Below are 24,083 nucleotides of genomic sequence, written 5' to 3' on the forward strand. Positions count from 1 at the left end.
GGCCTTCTGTTGAAACGCTGTTTAAAATGAGTTATTACCCAATATTGACGGACTGTGTGATGATATCTTCTGCTATGGTCTGTTGAGACAGTGATATCAAAATCGAGACTGGAGGTCGAGATTTTGATATCACTGTCGAAACAGACCAATAGCAGAAGATATCATCACACAGTCAGTCAATGTTAGATGTATTGCTAATTCTCTGGACATTTTGTATTTACTGTAAAGAAATTACAAAAGTATTTGTCTCAGTTTTGGCTATTCCATATCCCTCCCTCTGATTATTATTTATTTTTGTTAACTCTTTTCTTGTACTTTTCAGTATTTCAAAATGTCTTTTCTTTCAAAAAGTCTTTTGTCACTTGCTCAACTAAATTCTGGGATCATTACATTGTCATATATATTTGTTTGTTTTTAAATGTAGGTGTTTTTGTTTTTGAAGTGGGGAAGCAATAAAGAGGTCGTCGATATCAAAACTGATATCGACGGAAATGTCGTCGATATCACTTTTGCACTGAGCTCAGTTTTGCTCAATTGACCAATGGAAATCCACGTAACATATAAAATAGCAATATTTGAAAATTACATGACGACGTCCAGTCGATATCAATATTTTGTGAAAAGGACCGGTCAAAAAAATGTGCACAATCTTTAAACATTTGTTAAAAATCAAGATGGAATGAATTAACTGAAGCTTCCCCTTTGTTTTAGAATTCACACAAGGACTGTGAGTTTTGCTCTGGAAGCTGTGTTATTGCGCCATGCTAAAACACGTAGAGAGATTAAGGTTTTTTGGGGGGGAAAGAGGGTGGTTTTGAAAGTCGTATGAAATCGGCGTATAGCATGCCAGGGCGAACACTTGTGTACGGAACGCGGATCGTATCAACTGATGCAGGAAATTGATGCATCCAAAACCAAGAATGTTATGCATCATTTTCGTATCGGATGCATCATTTTCACAAAAGGATACATCATTTTCAAAACGAATGCATCCGATACGAAAATGATGCATCCTTTTAGAAAATGATGCATTATTTTGGTGCATCATTTTGATGCATCACTTTCGGTTTTGTATGCATGCGAAAGATCATTCATTTCCGGTCTTTCCGTAAGAAATGCCTGAGCACGGAAAAACTTGAAATGACATTTTGACGAATATAAACAGATTGGTTAGATAAAACAAACATAAACGTACAACATACCATTAAATAGGGAACAAGTCAAAGTCACGGCATTATGCATTTTAAGGCATTTTTTGTTTTGTTTGTGGTTTGTCTTTTGTGCACACGAAGTTTTGACGCCCTTGACCTTCGACTCAAACTTTCGTTTTCCGACGTTTTCAACATGGCCGAAGAAGAATCGTTTTTGACTGGTGTTCGGCGAACCTTTTCTTATTGTGCAAATGTTTTGCGATCGGGATCTTACACACAAGAAGCCCTTGTACGATGCATCAAATTCGTGGTTTTGGATGCATCCATTTCTTGCATCAGTTGATAGAAATAGTTCGTTTCGCTTCGTATTCCGGTTCAAATTTTGCTTTTTGCTCGGCACTTTCCGGGAAAACCCGAGAATTCTGATGCATCCAAACGATGCATCAAATTCTTGGTTTTGGATGCATCAATTTCCTGCATCAGTTGATACGATCCGCGTTCCGTACTTGTGATGCATGCATGATACAACATGCAGGGTCCTGGCCATATAATATACTCACCAGTTTGTCTTCAAAATATAACACCCTGACAACATGATGAACTCTTACAACATGCCTCCACAACAAAACCTGATACATTGTCTTGACCGGTCCAACCCTTTTTTTGAGGAGTATATATACAACAATGCGATACTCAACAGGAAATTTTTCTCAACTTTTTGTCTTTTAAACCTCTGCACAAAAACCACCCAAACTGGATACTGATATATTCGGTCTTTCATTGCTCATCAAATAGTATTTTAAGCGCTCAAAAATGACTGTTTGTGAGAAAATTAAAGATATTTCACTCTGCTGCAGAACGCAGCATAGAATTGGAACCAATATTAAATATCACAAACGTCACAGACACTTTCATTAAAACTCTGAAGATGTTTTATTGATCTGAAAACTTGTACTTGTATGTTTGCATGCAGGTCTGTAAGTGTGTTTATGTGTGTGAGTGTGTGTGTGTGTGTGTCTGTCTGTCTGTGTGTGTGTGTGTGTGTGTGTGTGTGTGTGTTTCTTTTTTTCTATTTGTCTTCCTTTCTATATATCTTTCTTTCTTTCTTTCTTCACTTATTCATTTTCATGTATTGTACTTTATTCTATAGTTCCGAGATGGGGTACAGAGAACAGACACTCTTCTCAACAGAGTCTGTGGTACCTACGCACCTCCTGATGTGACTTCTACAGACAACACCATGTACATACGATTTGTCAGCGGTCTTGCCAACTCTCGAACTGGATTCAACCTGACATGGACTTCTGGTAAGTTCTTTAGCATAGCTGTTTTGGCGGGAACCTTTACAACACGTTTTCTGGCGATGTTTGCTCTCTGAAGTTTGGGTGTCATTCGATGTACCGTACCGGGGGCCCGGTAGCTCAGTTGGTAGAGCACTGGACTTGTGATCGGAAGGTCGCAGGTTCGAATTCGGGCCGGGACGGACACGGGTCAACTTTATGTGCAGACCCAGAGACGGAAGCCATGTCCCACCCCCGTGTCATCACAATGGCACGTAAAAGACCTTGGTCATTCTGCCATAAGTGCAGGTGGCTGAATACACCTAAACACGCAGACACCTGGGTAGCGCGACTCCGTTGCTGCTAGCTTTCCACTGGGAGGAAGCGACCCGAATTTCCCAGCGATGGGACAATAAAGTAACGAAAAAAAAAGAAAAAAAGAAGAAAGTAATAGAATATTTTCAGAAATAACTCGATCCGTCGGGTTTGCATGGGCTGTGAAAGAGTGAGTACCCTTGCTTTTTCTCTGACAAATAAATATATATACGTGCTCCTGCCGACGTGCTTACGACACACCGATCGCCCTGATGATTGGCCCCTCTTATGTTTGTCCGAGTAAAAGCAAAGATATTATACGTTATTTGTGTGTTTGACCAACATATGACATTTTACACAGATCGAGACAGTCATTGTTCTCCGAGACCGCAATAGCGGTCGAGGTGAACAATGACTGTCGAGATCTGTGTACAATGTCATATTTTGGTCAAAAACGCAAATAACATTTATGTATCGATCGAATTCCTTTCAGGTACTTATGACTTTGTTGTTGTTTTGACGATTGAACGAGCCCGGGCACACACACATAAGCTTCATATTTGGGCGTTTCAGGTTGACCGAAACTTCAAAGGAACTACAAAACGCACGTCATGTACTGACTTTGTTGTTGTTTTGACATTGAACAGCACACGCACATGCAATCAAACACATGACGTGTGTTTTGTAGTTACTTTAAAGTTTCGGTCAACCTGAAACGCCCAATTATAAAGTTTTGTAGGCCTCTGACGTCACATGACTCAAAGAAGGGAAATCCAATCTCCAATCGATACATAAGCTCTTTCACAACCCACACACACCCGACAGAGTTATTTGTTTTTTTGTTTGTATTTTTTTTTAAACAAACGTTGGTTTTCTTTATTAATGGACGCATTTTTTTTTATCGATTTCATTTAATTCGTTATGCAACTTCTGTTTCTGATCAATCATTTGCATCTTCTTCCTTTTACTGAAACGAATACAAAATTCCCTTATTTTAACTTTACAAATCTCCTAGTGCATCTGAGATTCAACATGTTCAGAGTTATTTTTCGGAATTCGTCTAGTGTGAGGCAAGTGCCATGCTGAACTCGACTCCGCCAGTTAGGGGAAAGCAGCTTTCAGCTTACAGTTTGAATAGTGCAGGTGTACTAGCTACGAAAAGAGGCCCTCACATTCCTTCAACAATAATTGTGACCCTCCACCACGAAATGAGTCGCATGTCACCTCGCGCAGTTCTGCGCTAGGCTTAAATATAAGTCCGGGGAGTGTCTGGTAACACTGTGTGGGTCACCTTAGTCACAGGCTTATAACTCAAACAGTTTTCGCTCTTTTCTAAAACGGTTTTAACCACTGAATAGAGCATACAAATCTCGTTATGAAAATGTAAAAATATGAAAATCATGCAAGGTGACATGCGACTCATTCCGTGGTGGAGGGTCACAATTATACAATTAGATTTTAATTCTTCAGCGCAGCAGGACTGCCTTCATAAATACTTGGTTTGAAAGCTTGATCAAATGTCGTAAATAGGCACAGACAGAGCACCCTTCATGGGGGTTGGGTAGGGTTACTTCCACTGAGTTACTTCCCTTGTTTCTGTAGTGACGCTGGTTACTGGGGTGCCGCGCATGAGGGCACAACCAGTCTAGCCGCCAGGCGGTGCCTCTTGACTCCTTTTTGTCTCCAGCACTGGAGAGCAGCGCCGTTTTGAAACTCAGTCACTCACTTTGAATTAGCATACTTAATTGTTGTGCGTTTTGAAACTCAGTCACTCACTTTGAATTAACATACTTAATTGTGGTGCGTTTTGAAACTCAGTCAGTCACTTTGAATTAGCATACTTAATTGTGGTGCGTTTTGAAACTCAGTCACTCACTTTGAATTAGCATACTTAATTGTGGTGCGTTTTGAAACTCAGTCACTCACTTTGAATTAGCATACTTAATTGTGGTGCGTTTTGAAACTCAGTCACTCACTTTGAATTAGCATACTTAATTGTGGTGCGTTTTGAAACTCAGTCACTCACTTTGAATTAGCATACTTAATTGTGGTGCGTTTTGAAACTCAGTCACTCACTTTGAATTAGCATACTTAATTGTGGTGCGTTTTGAAACTCAGTCACTCACTTTGAATTAGCATACTTAATTGTGGTGCGTTTTGAAACTCAGTCACTCACTTTGAATTAGCATACTTAATTGTGGTGCGTTTTCTAGCCAATCGTGCCGTATGCGTCTAGATTTAAGGTACAGTGAAATCCCCAGATTGTTCAAATTTGCTAAACACTCTGCTTCCCCCCCCCCCCCCCCCCCCATACGGTCAGGTCAATAGTTTCCCTTTCAAGTCATTAAGAGATGACTGTTAGTGTACGTTGTCCTTAAATCTAGTATTTTGTCCCACAACAACACGCTTTCCCTGACTGTCACGTGGCCTCGTGATAAGGCAAAAAAGGAGAACAGTATTATTCAGGTGACAAGACCCCCCCCCCCCTCTTCCACTTCAAAACAAGGGTATTGTGTTAGATCAGTATTTCTTGTAAAAGATATTTTTGTAAGTAATAACGTTTTTTTTGTAAACCTTTTTTTAATTTTATTTTAACTCGGTCGCACTTCGCTTTTCAATGACAGGAACTCATGTGATTTAATTGTGTCCCATAGATTTCGTAGAAGAGTAGAAATATAGCGTTCCTTCTGTAGTCTGCAAATCTAGGTTTGTGTACTTGTGTTTTCCTTTCGTCGCTTCTGTCACCCTAAATGTTAGAGATGAGTTCTTTCCCTTCTTTAGTCTGCAAATGGAATTTCGTTTATTTTTACAATATTCTCTGAAAATTCAAGAAAAAAGAAGTTGTACGGTAAGGAAGAGAAAATGGCGTCGGTCGGGAAAACGGAAACTGAGTTGTGTACGCCTTACCGTTTTTTCTTCTTTTTCAGTTTTTCTTTTAAAGGCAGAGTAAGCCTCCCGTAAACCATCACAGATACGGTCAGGCTTTTACACACAGTACAAACACCCTTTCATTTAAACACTCACCAATTGAGAACATCCTAGGTGCCCTCCGTAAAGAGCGAACAATTTTCAAAGAATTTATTTTTGCGTGGTTTATCTTACCCCTGAGCCATCGTGAACCCGTGTGATCCAGTTTTCCCCCTTTTCACAATGCAGTCGTCATAGTTAGTCATTTGAATGCGACTCGACGTGAGCTTATCTACAATAGCACGTTTTTTATGCACGAAACAACGGCTGTGGTTCACAAGAACTCTAGCGATGGCTTTTGACTGTTGAGAGGAACGGCGATTTGCACTGATAAACCGGGCCGTCGTCTGCTACGACCCTTGCGTGACCCTGCTTCCGGGCTTTTCTTTTTTTAAACTTTCACAACTTCGAATTGTTCTGATCTTGTCTTGATGAAAAACGAATTCTTTTATGATTAAAGAATGTTTGTGTAACAAGCTGTCAATTTATTATTTAGATTTTAAAAGTTAGGTCTAGCGCAAAAACGAGGCGCCATTGTTCTTCAGGGCCAAGTCCACGAAAATAAATTCTTGGAAAATGTCTCACGCTCGACAGAAAGCAGCCAGGATGTTCCCGTTCGGTGAGCGTTCAAATGGAAGTATGCTTGTACTGTATTTAGACGCTCGGGGAGCTCTGTGATGGTTTACGGGAGGCTTACTGTGCCTTTAAGGTTGCCGCGCACATCATCGGGGGGTGTCTAATACTCAAATAACATGCATTCAACAACACCCACATATCGACTTAAGCTTGATCATTCACATCTGATGAACTATGAAATATGATTCTGAACAAAACCTAACGGTGTTAAGTACTCAGAGAAAAGTGTACAAAAAAGTCCTAACGTTTCTTTGTAAAGTTTTTTTTTTAACGAAGGCTTACATTGCACACAGACAAAACAGAACAACCGTATTTTTCAGCGTGTCTTGAGACCTTCAAGTCCGACTCGGGAATTATTCAGTCCCCAGCATCAACAGGCGGCAGTCGGGAGTGTGTCTTCATCATAGAGCAGCGCAGCGGGTACTTTGTGCAGCTTGAGTTTCTAGGATTTCATCTGGGCAGTGATGGGGACCACTGCAAGAAGGCATTTATTGAGGTACACGGATGGTGCTGATGATAGTAGTAGTGGTGGTTGTGTCGGTGGTGAGTGGGTTGAGGTGGTTGTGTGTGTGTGGGAGGGGAGGTTGTGTGCGTGTGTGTGTGTGTATGTGTGTGTGTGTGTGTGTTTGCGCGCACATGAGTGTGTGTAATAGAGTGTATGTGTGTGTGTGTGTGCGTGTGTGTGTGTGTGCCCTTGTGTTTGTGTGTCTGTGTGCCTGTCCGTGTGCCTGTCCGTCTGTGTGTCCGTCTGTCTGTCTGTCTGTCTTCCTGTCTCTCGGTTTGTGTATGATGGCAGACATACCTGTTTTCAGGTGCGTGACGGCGGGTTCAAAGGTTCCCCGTTGCTAGGGCAACGTTACTGTGGAAACAAACTCCCCCCTGTGCACGTGCTGCCGTCATCACAGAACATGATGTGGATTCGTTACGTCACCGACGGATCTGACCCAAAGACCGGATTCCGCGCCAACTATACGAGAAAAAGAATAAGTTGGTCTTACTTACCACTTCTGCTTCTACTATAGTGATACTACTACCGTAAGCTACCTTGTATACGCCAAGTATCGAGTAAACGCCCACCCCCTACTTTTGGTCAAATTCTGCCCATAGGGTGCAGTACCTAGTAAACGCCCATCACCCAGTTGCGGTCAGTGGAGTAGACAAGGAATATACATAACAATGATTTAGTCTGCTGTGATTGTTGTTTTTCAATTGGTTCCCTTCCTTGGGCATGTTTCGGGGAGTGGACAGAAAAAGGATTCTAGAGTGGCTAGAGAATCGCGATACTCAGGGGCCGGTTTCATTGCTCAGCAACACAGTCGGTCAACTGCAGTTGAAATAGTGAATTGCAGTAATCCAAACAAATCGGGTTTCATGAAAAAGATTTGAGTCGGTCGACTGTCCCTCTTAGGACGTATAGTTGCCCAAATACAGTGCTGCCCTCCTCAAGCACCGCATTTATACAACCGAAGTCTGGTGTCGAAGCGTTGGCCAGACTGTCAGTGCGGCCACCGCTAGTCCAAGAAACTGAGCCCAGAAGTAGCTTTACTTTACTTCCTGCAGGTACATTAAACAGCAGGGATGCAACAAATATAAACACGCTCTACATAAGTCTGACGAACTTGGCGTCACACAGGGATAAATTAAAAAAATAATGATAAATCCCTGCGCCTTGAATATGTGCGCGATATAAATTGCATGAAATTTTTTTTTTTTTTTTAATCCCTGCGCTTAGAACTGTACCCACGGAATACGCGCGATATAAGCCTCATATTGATTGATTGATTGATGATAGTGCTATTATACTCACACGTCTTTAGTCGTGTAAAATGTATCGTTATAGATTGAGTGTGTGAAACGAGTCCACTTTTAGATATAAAAAAACCCACACACCATGTAGCAGAGATACATAAATGTTATTTTCATTGTATCATTCTTAGAACTTAGTATTACTAAAGTGCATGTGTTTTTTAAATCTCATTTGAAAGACAACAATGGACTTTCCATCCACAAAGACGAGGGCCCCAAAGGGGGGGTATCATCACGATCACGGGAAGGGAAATTTTAGCTTTCACGATCACAGTAACCTTGATTTTTGTTTTCACGATCACGAACACCAGTGCCAAATCACGGTCACGGTAAAAGTTGCATGTACAGAAAGCACGTGTCAAAGTAACACAACCACACAGTAATTCGTTCCTCTGGATCTATTGTTTATTTAACACAAAGTGAGAACTGTTACACTTTTTTATTATTATTTTTTTAATTCTCTTTCATACACACATAGAAATACATATCATGATTTGTAATCAGTAACAAGAATGTTGTTTTCATTGTTTCTCTCTCTCTCTCTCTCTCTCTCTCTCTCTCTCTCTCTCTCTCTCTCTGTCTCTCTCTCTCTCTCTCTCTCTTCTGTCTCTGTCTCTCTCTCTCTCTCTCTCTCTCTCTCTCTCTCTCTCTCTCTCTCTCTACACTCATACACATTCAACTCCCACACCCTCACTCACACACATGAATATATACTTGCACAATTTCACATTTCCAGAGCTAAATCTTGTAAACCCATTGGGTGGATTGAAATTAAAGTAAATGTATGTGTGGTGGGTTCTTTATTTTCAACTTTGCCATACAATTTGAGGTACACCATCGCCTGGTTTCATGGCTTTGAAAAACAAACAGGAATGCTACAGGCCAAAAATGGTTTTACCTGAAAGAAGCGCGCAGTGCCAGTGGCAAAGCCACAAGCCTGAGCTTGCGAAGCAGGCGAGTCAACTAGGGGGGTCCGGGGGCATTCCCCCCCCGGAATTTTTTTTTAAAAAACGGTTAAAATCTGTGCAATCTGGTGCATTCTGGGCATCATTTTCAGGGCTGTAATAGTGTTGTGATCTTGTTAAAAATCCCATTTTAGCCTCCCCCCACCACCATTCAACACACCTCCAAACTGGTGAAAACAACACTACTGTGCGCTGGCTTCATTGAGACCGGCGCCCGGTCGCGTTGCGCGATATTCACACGGATCGTTTTTGCGGAAATTTTTCAACTTCACCGGAATAAATTTGACTTTACCGGATTTTGAAAACGGCTTTATCGGATTTCCGGCAATTACCGGAAAAGTAGCATGCCTGACAAAATCCCCAACGAACATGACTTTGATCGTCTTTGACATGAGGATCAAGTGACCCAAACTGGCACGTCTCCCCGCCATTGTTTCTGAATTTAACCCATTGTTGATATTAAAGTTTACAGGCGCTAAAATAAATCCAAGCCCAATGCAAAGAAGCGACAATTAGAATCTATGCCAAGCGTGTCCACGTTGCTGGGATGAAAAACACATTTCTAGTTTCGGTTTTGGCTACACGCAGACTCGATCTCGACTGAGCCAGTCGAGGTCACACTGAGCGAGTGACAGCCGGACGTGGCAATGTCGACAATGTCAATGATCTCACTCAAACTCAAAGATCTTGAACAAATTTCAAGATCTTTGCCTACATTCAGAACAGTCATAGAGCAACATAGATCAACATACCTTGATATTTCGTCTTCGGAAAGACCGACCCGTAGCCTGACCTTTCCACCAAGGAAGGCATTCTCGCCGCCTGCTTTGGTCTGGCTTGAATCCACAAAATATAACAGAAGTTCGATGACAGTACCGCTGCACGCCATTTTTGATCTTCGAATTCGAATTTGACTGAATGCACTCAAAACTTTTGCACGAAGCCCTTCCATTGGATGAAGTTTGGCAGACTTTTGCAATTTGCCTTCTGATTGGATCTCCTTTTTTTGTGATTGGTTCTCTTAAAGGGAAGCAATCGCTGTCAAAATCATATTTCTGAATGTGTTGTTGCTTCCCTTCAATCGGGATTGGCTCCTTGACGAATAGAGGATCATAGAGTGATACAGCTGTGAAAAATGTACGTTGAAAATAAAATGCTTTGCAATAATGCCCATCACGATCACGAAAACAAATGACGATCACGATCACGGGACTTGATTTTTTTGTCATCACGGATCACGGGCAAAGTCCCATCACGATCACAGAAATGGAAATTTCGGCAATCACGGTCACAGAAAGGTCAAAAAACGCCAATCACGATCACGATTTTAAACCCTTTGGGGCCCTCAAAGACATGTAATACCATTTTGATTTGTTTTCATTTTACTTAAACATCATTATGTTGTTTGAATTTGTTTCATGTTGTATTTTATTCTTTTTGTTTGTGTCTGAAGTGCTGGTGTCATGGTCATTGGCATGACGCATGTCTTACGTTGTGTGTTTCAAGCCTGTGACAGGGTGGTCCTGAGAGCAGACAGGGGTACCTTCACCTCGCCGCTGTACCCTAACAACTACCCAGACCTGATGAACTGTTCCTGGGAGATAAAAGCCGAGCCTAATCACGTGATCGAGTTGACCTTTGACACCTTCATGCTGGAGGGACCGGGTCGATGCCCGTATGACTGGGTTGAAATACATGATGGCGCAACGCTTCTCGGCAAGTGAGTGTCTGTCTTTTCTTATTCTTCTTCTGCGTTCTCGTGTTTTCGCACGAGTGGATTTTTACGTGTATGACCGTTTTTACCCCGTCATTTAGGCAGCCACACGCCGCGTTCGGAGGAGTGTCTTTCTTTTGAATTAATAGTAATAATATTGATCCGAAAACAAATAGACTGCTAACGTTTTAAAATTCAGAATAAACAAGTCGCGTAAGGTGAAATTACTACATTTAGTCAAGCTGTGGAACTCACAGAATGAAACTGAACGTAGTCCGCCGCTAGTACAAAAGGGAGTGAAAGTGACGAGCCTGTTTGGCGCGGTAGCGATTGCGCTGTGCTTTACTGTACCTCTCTTCGTTTTAACTTTCTGAGCGTCTTTTTAATCCAAACATATCATATCTATATGTTTTTGGAATCAGGAACCGACAAGGAATAAGATGAAATAGTTTTTAAAACGATTTCGAAAATTTAATTTTGATCATTTTTTTATTATTTTAATTTTCAGAGCTTGTTTTTAATCCAAATATAACATATGTATATGTTTTTGGAATCAGAAAATGACGAAAAATAAGATGAAATTGTTTTTGGATCGTTTAATAAAAAAATAATTGTAATTACAAGTTTCCGATTTTTAATGACCAAACTCACTCATTAGTTTTTAAGCCACCAAGCTGAAATGCAATACCAAACCCCGGCCTTCGTCGAAGATTGCTTTGCCAAAATTTCAATCAATTTAATTGAAAAATGAGGGTGTGACAGTGCCGCCTCAACTTTTACAAAAAGCCGGATATGACGTCATCAAAGGTATTTATCGAAAAAATAAAAACAAAACATCCGGGGATATCATACCCAGGAACTCTCATGTCAAATTTCATAAAGATCGGCCCAGTAGTTTAGTCTGAATCGCTCTACATACACACACAGACAGACACACACACACACAGTGACACAAACACACACACACACATACACACACACACACACACACACACACACACACATTCATTCACCGCGACCCTCGTCTCGATTCCCACTCTATGTTAAAACATTTAGTCAAAACTTGACTAAATGTAAAAAACCAAGAATTGTTGATTATTGGAGCTTTTGATTATTGACAAAACAAAAGATCGCTGTGTCGACGGACTGTAAGTGTAACGTTTTGTTTTGTCAATACTTAAGTATTTCAATAACCTGCAATTCTTTTTGATTCTAATAGTAATAGTTTATCTTGACAACACATGCGTATATATGTAAATATGTAACCACACTTAGTGTAATCCTAGCGTGTTGTGTGGTCCCTATTGCCCATGATGACCGGCACGGTTGGCCTAGTGGTAAGGCGTCCGCCCCGTGATCGGGAGGTCGTGGGTTCGAACCCCGGCCGGGTCATACCTAAGACTTTAAAATTGGCAATCTAGTGGCTGTTCCGCCTGGCGTCTGGCATTATGGGGTTAGTGCTAGGACTGGTTGGTCCGGTGTCAGAATAATGTGACTGGGTGAGACACGAAGCCTGTGCTGCGACTTCTGTCTTGTGTGTGGCACACGTTATATGTCAAAGCAGCACCGCCCTGATATGGCCCTTCGTGGTCGGCTGGGCGTTAAGCAAACAAACACACACATTGCCCATGATGTACTAGATATATGCAACCCCATCTTCTCGAAATATTATCTTGTTTAAACCAACACATGAGTTAAGCAAATTATGATCGGATACATAATGTTGCATTAAGAAAACATCATTGTAATCTAATTCAAATTGTCACATCACTTGTTAACATTTTTGTTATGGTCAGTTTACATGTACTTCTTAGCTCTATCCCAGAACAATAAAACAAGTATTTACCCTACTGACTGAAGATACATGAAGATCAAGAAAGGTTACGTTCAGGGAACGTTTGATTAAAGGCAAATTAATATTCACAAGTACTTTGACCTATCTGTCGTTAGAGTAGACAAATGATCAATTAGTCTCGTCCATTTTTAAAGCATCAACAACTTTGAGATTGTTGTTTCTTGTTCAAGAAGACATAGGGTCATTCGAGAACGCAACTCAGAGATAATCCTCAGTACCATTTACCATCAGTGTTTGTATAATGGGTCTTTTTTGTTCACTGCAAAGACCTATATTATGTCAAAGTTTGTTTAATCTTGCCTTTTGTCTATAATTCAACTTTTTAGTTTTCTAGTTATTCTTGATTTTGGAACGTCAGCAGTTCGGATTTTTAAATAACCAGGACTCAAAATGTTTAAAATGTGAAATGTGTTCAGGTGTTTCGGTGTTTACCCAAGCACAACATATCCCTGTATTTTGAATTAGTTTTGAATGTGAACATAAATATGTTTTTATCGTTAAGCTCACTGGTGAGTAAGTATTCAGTACTAGATGTGTGCCGTCAGCATATTTATACATTGTCTTGATTATCATTGAGTGTTTTGAATATCATCAGATTTTGTGGATCTACTGGACCGAACGTGGTGAAGTCATCAAGCAACACAGTGACAGTGACGTTCAGAACGGACAGCAGCATAAGTGACAAGGGCTTTACTGCAAACTACATTGCTTACGACCCATTCTCTGGTACGCACATACACTCTAATCAGAAGTGAACACATTTGAAACACATGTCTGCAACAAGTGTTGAACACTTGTTGACATAGGGCATAGGTTTGGTATTGAAACAAACACAGAGTGTTCACTTGGACACCAGTGAACACATGTGTGCTTATTTTGAACAATATGTAATCTACTGTTGCCAGTAGACATGCAATGTACAATGTCACACAATTTAGAGTGCATTTACTGATATTGAGTGACCAGCATGATCATGGTTACTTAGATGGCATACCTCACCTTTTTATACAGTTCAGGTTACATATGCGCAAGACATTGTTGTACTGTTCGCGTTTTTATCTGCGAGTGCAATGAATTGTTAACTTATTTGCTGAATTAGTTTTTATCAGTCCGCATTTATCTTTCTATTAGTTTGACAATTTGCTCCCCTGAGACAGATGGGTAAGGCTCAACCTACATCTCAATACGTGGTTACCACAATGGATGAAGAAAAGGTATCTATATATGTGTTGCATAGCCTTTTTACAACTTTTCTGTTTTCATTTCTTTATTTATTCTGAAAGCAAAATGGTTTCAATTTTCTTTGTGTTTTCAGACGAGCTAACGAGTCAGCCAGGTGTGTATGACATTCATCATCCAATATTTTTTTTTATACTAGCTACACCTACGCAATATAACTCCCATTCCAACCACCCATCCCTTTCCACTACAAAGAAACCCCACACTGAGTAAAAAAGTCAAGGTCGATAGAAACAAAGAATTACAAGGCATTTTACTGCGCATGCGGTTGAGTGTGTGTGTGTGTGTGTGTGTGAGCGTGCGTGCGTGTGTGTGTGTGTGTGTGTGTGTGTGTGTGCGTGCGTGCGTGCGTTCGTGTGTGTGCGTGTGTGTGTGTGTGTGTGCGTGCGTGCGTGCGTGCATGAGTGTGTGTGTGTGCGTGCGTACGTGCGTGCGTGTGTGTGTGTGTGTGTGTGTGTGTGTGTGTGTGTGTGTTTGTGTGAATTTAGCTCAAAACTATCTTTTTGTGTACAGAGCTTTACCCTTACGGCGAAGATAAGGGAGACAACAAGGTGTTTGTAAAGGCAGACAAGGCGCGGCGACTTTTGCTGAAAGCTGGCTTTCCTGTCGGAAATAAACTTTATAAGAAACTTTTTGTAAGCGAACCTGGTTTTTTTTATTACTCGTTGAAACAAAGTCTGTATGTACACGGGGGATAACCGGCTATACAGTGGTAAGCTGGTGAACAGTGGTAAACACTCGATTCGGCCTGCATTTTCCCGTTTTACCACAAAGTTGTTGATTTTTGTCTGGATTAAAGGTGAGCTACTGCATCTGCGATGACTAACTTTGTTTCGAAATGCATAATATGTTGAAGAAGGATTTGCGTTTTCCCGTATTTGAATGTTAAAACCAGAAATCGTGGTGACGAAGCACCGGAAATGGCTGCTCGGTGGGTTTCAAATGTAGAAAATTAATGCGCTTGTTTTTACAAAAACTGCTCGTATTCAGCTTTGGTACGGGAGTCTTAGTGACAAAGGAGTCATACTTGATGCAAAGGAGTGCTAATGTCGGGTTGGAATCATTCGTTAGAGCGTGCATGCGAGAGGCGGTCAAATATGCGAAATGATCGTACACCGGGTTGAAGACTGTCGCGAATGGGGCAGCAGACGCATAATCCGGTTTGATGCAAAATGTATGTAAACTAGACATTCGAACACTCTCTCTCTCACTTCGTCTTTCTCTCTTCCTCTCTCTTCCAAGACCTGTTTGAGCGTCCTCCTGGTAGAGCGAGGCTTTTGAATTATACGCTACCGCTCCCACGCATTGATTTGTATAAATCTAGTTTATCCTACTGGGGATCGCTTGTGTGGAATATACTTCCAATGTACTGTAAAACATGTCAAACCCTTTCATCTTTTAAAAAAAATGTTCGAAAATATCTTTGTCAAAAATAATTCTCTCCCTACGCTTTAAAATCATAACTGTTACTGCATAACATCTTAATCATCATTTTATTAATCAATGAACCACGTTATTATAACTAGTGTTTTGTTACTTTTAACCTGATTACAAATTCTTAGTTAATTAGTTATTCGTTTGGCTGTTCAATACATGTTATATAAATATATGATTGTAATGTATAATGTCATGTATGTCTAAAAGGGACAGGTTGGAAGATTAGGCATTGCCTAAAACCTTTATCCCTTTGTATTAAAGTTTTGAATCTGAATCTGAATATCTCTCTCTCTGTCTCTCTCTCTGTCTCTCTGTCTCTCTGTCTCTCTCTCTCTCTCTTTCTCCCTCTCTCTCTCTCTCCCTCTGACTCTCTCTCTGTCTCTCTCTCTCTCTTTCTCTCTCTCTCTCTCTCTCTCTCAGCAGTCTCGCTCTGTTCTGTCACTGAATAGTCGTCGGTTGCTAACCCCACCCCCACCCCCCACCCCAGACTAACCTTCAATACAATGTTGAATAGGAGTGGCTGTCATCTGTTAGCCAGTCAGCAACTTGAATACTTTGAGGGGGAAAGGAGACACACGGTTAGGAGGTAGTCGTCCTTAGCGGATTATGACTTTATTCAGGCAACGAAGTCATTCGGCGCTCAGTGTTTTCTGGGTACAAAAAACTGTCACAAGTGTGTCTCCTTAGGACTGGGTGGCCGAGTGGTAACGCACTTGCGCTCGGAAGCGAGAGGTTGCGAGTTCGACCCTGGGTCAGGGCATTAGCAATTTTCTCCCCCCTTTCCTAACCTAGGTGGTGGGTTCAAGTGCTAGTCTTTCGGATGAGACGAAAAACCAAGGTCCCTTCGTCTACACTACATTGGGGTGTGCACGTTAAAGATCCCACGATTGACAAAAGGATCTTTCCTGGCAAAATTGTATTGGCATAGATAAAAATTTCCACCAAAATACCCGTGTGACTTGGAATAATAGGCCGTGAAAAGTAGGATATGCGCCGAAATAGCTGCGATCTGCTGGCCGATGTGAATGCGTGATGTATTGTGTAAAAATAATTCCATCTCACACGGCATAAATAAATCCCTGCGCCTTGAATATGTGCGCGATATAAATTGCATAAAAAAATTATAAAAAAAATCCCTGCGCTTAGAACTGTACCCACGGAATACGCGCGATAAAAGCCTCATACTGATTGATTGATTGACAAGTTATTCCTGAGAAAAAGTTATTCCCAATAATTCCGCAGAAAAATATGTAAGCATTATTTGTTGGAAAAACTGTTTTGCTGCGGAAAAAACGATGCTTCTGCGGATGATGACATTATTCAAAAATGCTGCAGGTAAACCGGTTTTTTCTACATCATTACTGTTTTTCCGCAGAAAAGCTGAAAAACGGATAATACGCTAAGGACAATGACATCCTCACGGTGTGCCTCCTTTCCCTCTCAAAGTAGTTTTTCCGCAACATAATGTTTACATGTTTTTATGCAGCATTATTGGGAATACCTTTTTCTTACAAATAACCTGTAATAGTTTTTTTACCCAGAAAAACTAACGATCTTGTAAAGTAGCGTTTGTATCCGCCCCCCCCCCCCCCTCCCCCCTCGGGGATATAATAGCTTGCTCAACAGTGGCCCAATCAGAAGCGAGAATAATTTTTTAAGCAAATCGAAAACGAAGTGAACTACTGCGTCCGTCTATGCAAATTTGATAATGCTGCGGACAGGTAAGTGTGTTACCAGCGTAATTTTGCAACTTGGAACTTTCGACAACGAAATCATTCGGCGCTGTTTTCTCGGTAATTTTGGACGAGTCCATCTCTCAACAAATGGAGAACTCATGTCATAATAAGAAGGACAAAACGCCGCGGAAACAGAGACTACCTATCCTTTTCGGATAATGATTTCATTCAGTTATTCTGCGGAAAACAGAAATACTGCAGAAAAAAACGTTTTTCTGCAGCATTTCTGAATAATGTCATCATCCGCCGAAGCCTCTTTTTTTCGCAGGAAAACATTTCAGTGCAGTAAAATTTAAATAAAGAATGCTGCGGTAAAACGGTGCTGTTGTTTTACTTCAGAAAAGACTTCTAACATTTTTTCCGCAGCATTTTGTATTAGCTCATTATAATATTGGATCACATGAGTTCCCCCTATGTTGAGAGATGGACTGGTCCAAAATTACCCGGAAAACACTGAGCGCCGAATGACTTCGTTGTCTGAATAAAGTCATCCGCTAAGGACCGTGTGTTTCCTTTCCCCCTCAAAGTATTGTTCTATGCTGGCTGGCTAACGGATGACAGCCACTCCAATTCGACATTATATTGAAGGTAAGTCGGGGGAGGGGGGGCGGGATTTTTAGCAACCGACGACTATTCAGTTACGAAACAGAGAGAGACTGCTAAGAGAAAGAGAGAGAGAGAGAGAGAGAGAGAGAGAGAGAGAGAGAGAGAGAGAGTGGAGGGAGGGAGAGAGAGAGAGAGAGACAGAGAGAGAGAGAGAGAGAGAGAGAGAGAGAGAGAGAAAGAGGAAGTGTGAGAGAGAGAGTGTGTTCGAATGTCTAGTTTAACAGAAAATTATGCATCAAACCGGATTATGCGTCTGCTGCCCCATTCCCGACGGTCTTCAACCCGGTGTACGATCATCTCGCATATTTGACCGCCTCTTGCTTGCACGCTCTAACGGATGATTCCAACCCGACAATAGCACTTCTTTGCATCAAGTATGACTCCTTTGTCACTAAGACTCCCGTACCGAAGCTGAATACAAGCTGTATTTGTAAAAACAAGCGCATTTCTACATTTGAAACCCACCGAGCAGCCATTTCCGGTGCTTCGTCACCACGATTTCTGGTTTTAACATTCAAATACGGGAAAACACAAATCTTTCTTCAACATATTATGCATTTCGAAACAAAGTTAGTCATCGCAGATGCAGTAGCTCACCTTTAATCCAGACAAAAATCAACAACTTTGTGGTAAAACGGGAAAATGCAGGCCGAATCGAGTGTTTACCACTGTTCACCAGCTTACCACTGTATAGCCGGTTATCCCCCGTGATGTAGGAATGTTTAAAAGCAGCCTGTTTTGATTCGTGTTGAGAAGAACCGCCATTTAAGACTGTTTCTGATGTTTTTCTATGTCTTATGTAATAAAACAATCTATCGATAGAAAATTAAAAACACGTTCTTTGAGAACACTGTATTCTTTCTGTTCCAAACATATTGTATAGAATATATTCTTTCTTTGTTTCTGTTGGAAAAAAACCTCTTTATCAGATCTAGACTGTTTGTAATCAGACTCAGTGTATAAAAATTCCTTGCCGAAACAAATATCTAGATCTTTGAAGACTTTTAATAATAGCTGTGAAGTAACAAAACAAAACAAGACAGACAAAAAAAACTTTCGGACAAATCCAAAAACAAAGAGACTGCCAACGTTCGAACATTCAGAATAAAAATAACAAGAAAGGTAGGGTTGTTGGAACGTTTGTTATTGACAAAAATACGTTACATTCACAAATATATCGACCCAACGGTCTATTAAGTGAACAACCAATTAGTTACAAAAACTTATATTGATGGAATGTTCTACCACGAAACTTCAAGCGAATGAATGATTATATTACGAATTATTAAAAATGTTCCCTAGGTAAATAGAACATGACAGAGAGAGAGAAAGAGAGAGAGAGAGAGAGAGAGAGAGAGAGAGAGAGATATATATAGAGAGAGAGTATTATGTACGCGCGTGGTTGTATGTGACTTGTGAAGACAAAATAGAGAGAGCTAAGGTTGAATGTAGGTAGTAGACACCTAATGTAATATAATCTACTGAGGTAAGAAGTCTAACCCTGGAATTGAAATTATAAGTGTTTATCTTCAATCGAGACACCAGTAGGGTGAATAGGAAATATATATACGGCATCTCCGTTGGTAAGCAGCAATCCAGAAGAAAGGTGATTCCCACAAAAAAAGAGACTTTTAAAATCTTGCCAAATCTTTTGTGTACCTTCAGATTGCCAACAGAGGGTTGGTTAGCTTCGGAAAGCGAGACTATGGGAAACAATTCAAGCTGAAAAAGTCCCGCCCGATGATCTGCACTTACAATACGGACATTAGCGAACCAGGCAACAACAGTGGTGAGTTTTTCTTTTTCATATCAAAAAATAAAAATGAACCAAAACAGTAACAGAACAACAACAACAACAACAACAACAACGCGATGTACACATCTCTCGTGCAGCATTCCTAGTAGTGAGTGTTAGAAAACAGTTGATACAGACAAATTATGACATTTCCCTAATTGCAATTTTTTATGTATTTAATTAGTGTCTTTTATTTCCTTAGTATGGCTTCTATGTAAAAAGCTTGAGTTATTCCTAAACAGTCCGGCGAGAGAAAGTGGTGATTCAATCAAGGCAAATTTAGATTGTTCAACTCCTTTACCCACATGTTTTCGTTCTGCTCAGGTTTGTACTTCCAGCTTTACGAAAAGGACGGGGAAGTTCAGCGCAAAGCCAGCAGCCAGATTCGAGAGTTCACCGAACACAAAGAGTATTCCTCTAGCCTCGTTCTCGTCGTTACGTGGGATCACGTGACACACGTAGACAGTCCCAACCCAGCAGTAAGTACAAAACGAACAGGTAGTTTTTGGTTAGAATGCATCATTAAGCAAAACAGAAACGGATATTTATTATAATGTTCACTGAACGGCGTTATATTTCAATATCCCCTTTCCACATCAGCCCAACAACAATAACAACAACGCCGACGACGACGACGACGACAACAACAATAACAACAACAACAACCACGATGACGACGACAACAATACTACTACTACTACTTCTAATTATAATTAGAAGATGAAGAAGAAGGAGAGGAAAAAGAAAAAGACGACGAAGATGAAGAAGTGAAGAAGATGAAGAACAAGAAGAACAAGAATTAGAACAAGAACAAGAAAAAATAGTACATAGTTGCTGGTAACGTTGTTAAAATTTCATATGGTCCATTTCCTCAGAGCGAACAAGCAACAGTGCAACTGGCACTGATTTCGGACGGCCAACGGTCATACGGCGTGGTGTACTACAAGCGAGGAGAGATGAACTGGGCTGATCTAAGAAATCGCCCCCTCATCATTGGCTTCTCTGACGGACAGGAAGATCACGAACCAGTTTACTCCCCATACTGCAACACTCCCGAGGCCTTTACTGGGATGGACAAGATTAAAGGAAACACGGGTAAAACACTTAACTGTAGAAAATCTAGATAACAAAATGTTAGGAGCTCATACCTGTCCCTGTTTGAGCATGATATTGTTGTGCTTCCATCGGTACATCAGTCACCGATTTTCAAAAATTAAAAAAACAAAACAAATTAGTGACTATATTTCACGTTTAAATGTCTTAACGAAGGTTTTGCTAGAATCGTGATATACAGATCCTTAAACTGGACGAGCAAAGTACACACTAAATTATCAATAACGATAATGCACTTATTTTCGTTATTGGCTTTGCCCTTTTCAATATGGTTACTGTTTCTCGAAGCTTCGCTACTGATACGGCCTACGCGCTCTCAGTACCAAGGTGAAAAACTTTATCCCCCAAACTTGTAAACACGCTGTTCATACTTCATTTTTCTAACACTGAGTCCCGCAGCTTCCTCTCGGTTCCAGGGCGATTGGGGATGTGGCTACACACAATAGGAGACAGGTTCAGCCCAGATCAGCATTGCAGTGACTGGAAGAAGCGAAACTCGGCCAAGAAGAAAGACAGACTTGTTGGCTTTTCTCGTCTGCCAGACTGTCCGTGTAACTGGCGCTTTCTGTGGGGCAACTGGCGCTTTTCTCACTCGAGGGACGGAAATAACGTGCGCTGCTTCAGGATGACAGTGGGCAAAAGCCGTCAACTTGCCCCGCACGGAAAGGTTAGTGTGAAAAAAAGGGTTTGTTAGAATAACATTCACACCGATTGAGACAGTGTTCTCAGAGGCCGTACTAGCTGTCGTGGTGAACAATGAAGGTATGGATCTGATTCAAATGTTATGTTTTGGTCAAAAATACAAATACAATGTATTATGCAACGATCCTTTTTAAATAAGAATTCCTTTAGTGTTTGCCATTGAACCCACACAAACATGCACTCTTTTGTAGTCTTGGCCAGCCGCTTAAATATGAGTTTTTGTCGGCCTCTGACGTCACATTGCTCAAGAACAGAACCCCCATGTTGAATCAATACATGTATTTATTACTGCGACAGGAGTGTTGCTACACGTGGGACTGGTGGCAGTGGTCATCGTTCGGTCAGTTCATCTCGGACCCTCCACACGCCGGGTCAGCCACGGCCTTCAACCCCGCCTTCTGGTCACTGCAGTCCGACTACCAGCGAGAGGACCGCCAGGCCCACGACGTGTGCTGCTACAACACCACCAGCGACCGCTACTGCAACGCATTCTACGAATTGAGACCAGTTGGACAGTGTAGCAGCAGGATTCCCTTCAGCTTCTGTGAGTAAAGTATCGCCGCAAAAGTTGTGTTTTAAGTACAACTTGCTTCTTTGTGGAACGATTGGTCTCAGTCCTTTTTTTCTCTTTCTTACTTTTTGTTGTGGCTTGACTATTACAGTGCCCTAGAACAGGAAGAAAACAACAGACTGAAGGACTGATCAAATCATGATGTTATGATGCATGGTAGTGGTGTGCAGTGTGAGTCAAGGTATCCCTGACTCTGACAAAGGCAGTGGACTCTCTATCGGACTTCCAGTAGCGAGAACTTTGCGCGATCGTGCATGCTTCGGAATATAGAAAGCTTTGTACTTCGACATCCCAACCCCACAACACCCTTTCACTATAAACATGTGTTTTCGTGAATAAAACATTCTGACTCTGACTCTGCCCTAGAGCAGGATAATTTTTCTGAGGGACAAATGAAAAAAACAGGGTGACCCATTCTCCTCTACTCACCTCCCCCCCCCTCCCCCCCCCCCCCCCCGCATCCCGGCATAGTACGCATACTTGCAAGGACCACGCGGAATTGTTACAGACACGCACTGGTTCCTGGCTTTTCAGGTTGACCCAAGCAATGCAGACAAGCAAAATTGTCCGTATACTTTTACATTAAGATTCTGTCGCCTTCACTCTTTTGTCATTGTCATTTTGCCTGCCAAGGGGTCTTGAGAGAACCTCTGTTGATTTTTGACATATAGCCCAGTGAGAAGTTGCTTTAATCCGTTGTGATTGCATGCACAGATCTCATCATGTACACGGAAAGGAATGTATCTTTGAAGTGAATATTTCAAAACAGAATTCTTTAAAGATTCTTTCGAAATTTGAGTCTGAGGGGAATTGTAGTCGGAATTAAATTTACTTGGCAACTTAAAAAACCATTACGCTTCGAGGTGTTTTACGAATACTGGCACGCTTATTATCGCTGTGAGTGACGTGCCAGTTCAGTCCGCTGCGCTGGACTGGGTTTTGATGTTGGAATACCTGTTTTTCGTAATTGTTGTTTCGCGTTCACATGTCCCTACCACTCAAGCGCGTTGTGGCTTTTGTACCAAAGTTGATCCCCAGTTGTAACATTCATTTGTGTTGGAGTTCGCAAAATGTTGAATTTGTGCAACTATACTGTAAACAGTTTTTAACAGTTTAATAAAACTTTTCTGAAAAGTTCCAGTTCGTCCGACAAACTCATCAAAACGCCATGATATTTTACACGCGTATTTGCAATGTGTTATCAAAACCCAGCCTGGACTTGGGGAGATCCTCACATCAAAACGCTGGACGGAGGGGAGTACACCTTCAACGGTTGGGGCGAATATACCATGATCACCTTGACCTCTGACGACCTGACCTTCACCCTTCAGGGTCGCACAGGGCTGGCCGAAACTGAGAGCGGCTCCATCACCAACGCCACGGTGTTCACAGCTTTTGGTGCTGAAGACAACGGGGTCAGGGTGTTTGTCGGCCTTGACCCAAATACCAACGAATGTGAGTTAAATGTGCTATTTTCTGTTTTACGTGGCGGGCGTACACACACACACACTCACACGCACGCACGCACACACACACACACACACACACACACACACACACACACACACACACACACATGTACACACACACACACACATACGCACACACACACTTTCAACGCCATGTAAGGCATTTAACTTGGCTATCTGCTTGACTTTTCGTGTCAAAAATGTCTTTACTTGTATCACGTGTCCACCGCTGATATAGAGGTACCCCCTCCCCCCAAATTTAAGAAAACATGAATTAAAAAAACACCCAACAAAATGACATAACCTTCAGGTACCAATCAAAAAATCGACTGAAATTTAAAATAGCACATTTTTGAAGACAAATTGAATATGTATGTTATGGTACAATTGATAACACGACACAGTTGTTCCTTGCTGTAACCGACTGATACGTTCTTCTTGCACACAAAATGCAACAAAGAAACACATGTGATGTGTTCACAAAGTGTGTTCTCTCTTAGCGCTGATCATATACGGCAACAACAGCGACTACAGCACAGCATTCCGTGACGCGGGCGATGACGAGATTCTCGTGGAGTCCGAGACTTACACGATGAAACGATCCAACCAGAGTTTTGTCGTCATCTTTGCCTCAGGTAATTTTATGTTGCGTGAAATGTGTATATATGTGTGAAAGTGGCATCCTCGCGGATCAATCATACGCATTATATTTATGTCGACACTATT

General features: G+C 41.4%; 1 protein-coding gene across 3 annotated transcripts in view; it reads left to right on the forward strand.

Moving 5' to 3' along the window:
• Nucleotides 1-24,083, forward strand: part of LOC138947408 (uncharacterized) — an 82,821-nt gene that overhangs the window by 24,517 nt on the left and 34,221 nt on the right. For all 3 annotated transcript variants that reach the window (XM_070318865.1, XM_070318866.1, XM_070318867.1), the window contains exons 6-19: nucleotides 2,302-2,458; nucleotides 6,670-6,845; nucleotides 7,162-7,336; nucleotides 10,627-10,840; nucleotides 13,285-13,415; nucleotides 14,005-14,025; nucleotides 14,442-14,563; nucleotides 19,373-19,496; nucleotides 19,827-19,981; nucleotides 20,378-20,597; nucleotides 21,032-21,282; nucleotides 21,615-21,861; nucleotides 23,101-23,343; nucleotides 23,858-23,992. In XM_070318865.1, the coding sequence (XP_070174966.1) occupies nucleotides 2,302-2,458; nucleotides 6,670-6,845; nucleotides 7,162-7,336; nucleotides 10,627-10,840; nucleotides 13,285-13,415; nucleotides 14,005-14,025; nucleotides 14,442-14,563; nucleotides 19,373-19,496; nucleotides 19,827-19,981; nucleotides 20,378-20,597; nucleotides 21,032-21,282; nucleotides 21,615-21,861; nucleotides 23,101-23,343; nucleotides 23,858-23,992 (2,371 nt within the window). The remainder of the gene's footprint in view (nucleotides 1-2,301; nucleotides 2,459-6,669; nucleotides 6,846-7,161; nucleotides 7,337-10,626; nucleotides 10,841-13,284; nucleotides 13,416-14,004; nucleotides 14,026-14,441; nucleotides 14,564-19,372; nucleotides 19,497-19,826; nucleotides 19,982-20,377; nucleotides 20,598-21,031; nucleotides 21,283-21,614; nucleotides 21,862-23,100; nucleotides 23,344-23,857; nucleotides 23,993-24,083) is intronic.

This window comes from Littorina saxatilis, linkage group LG14 (genome assembly GCF_037325665.1).
Source record: "Littorina saxatilis isolate snail1 linkage group LG14, US_GU_Lsax_2.0, whole genome shotgun sequence".
NCBI lineage: Eukaryota > Metazoa > Mollusca > Gastropoda > Littorinimorpha > Littorinidae > Littorina > Littorina saxatilis.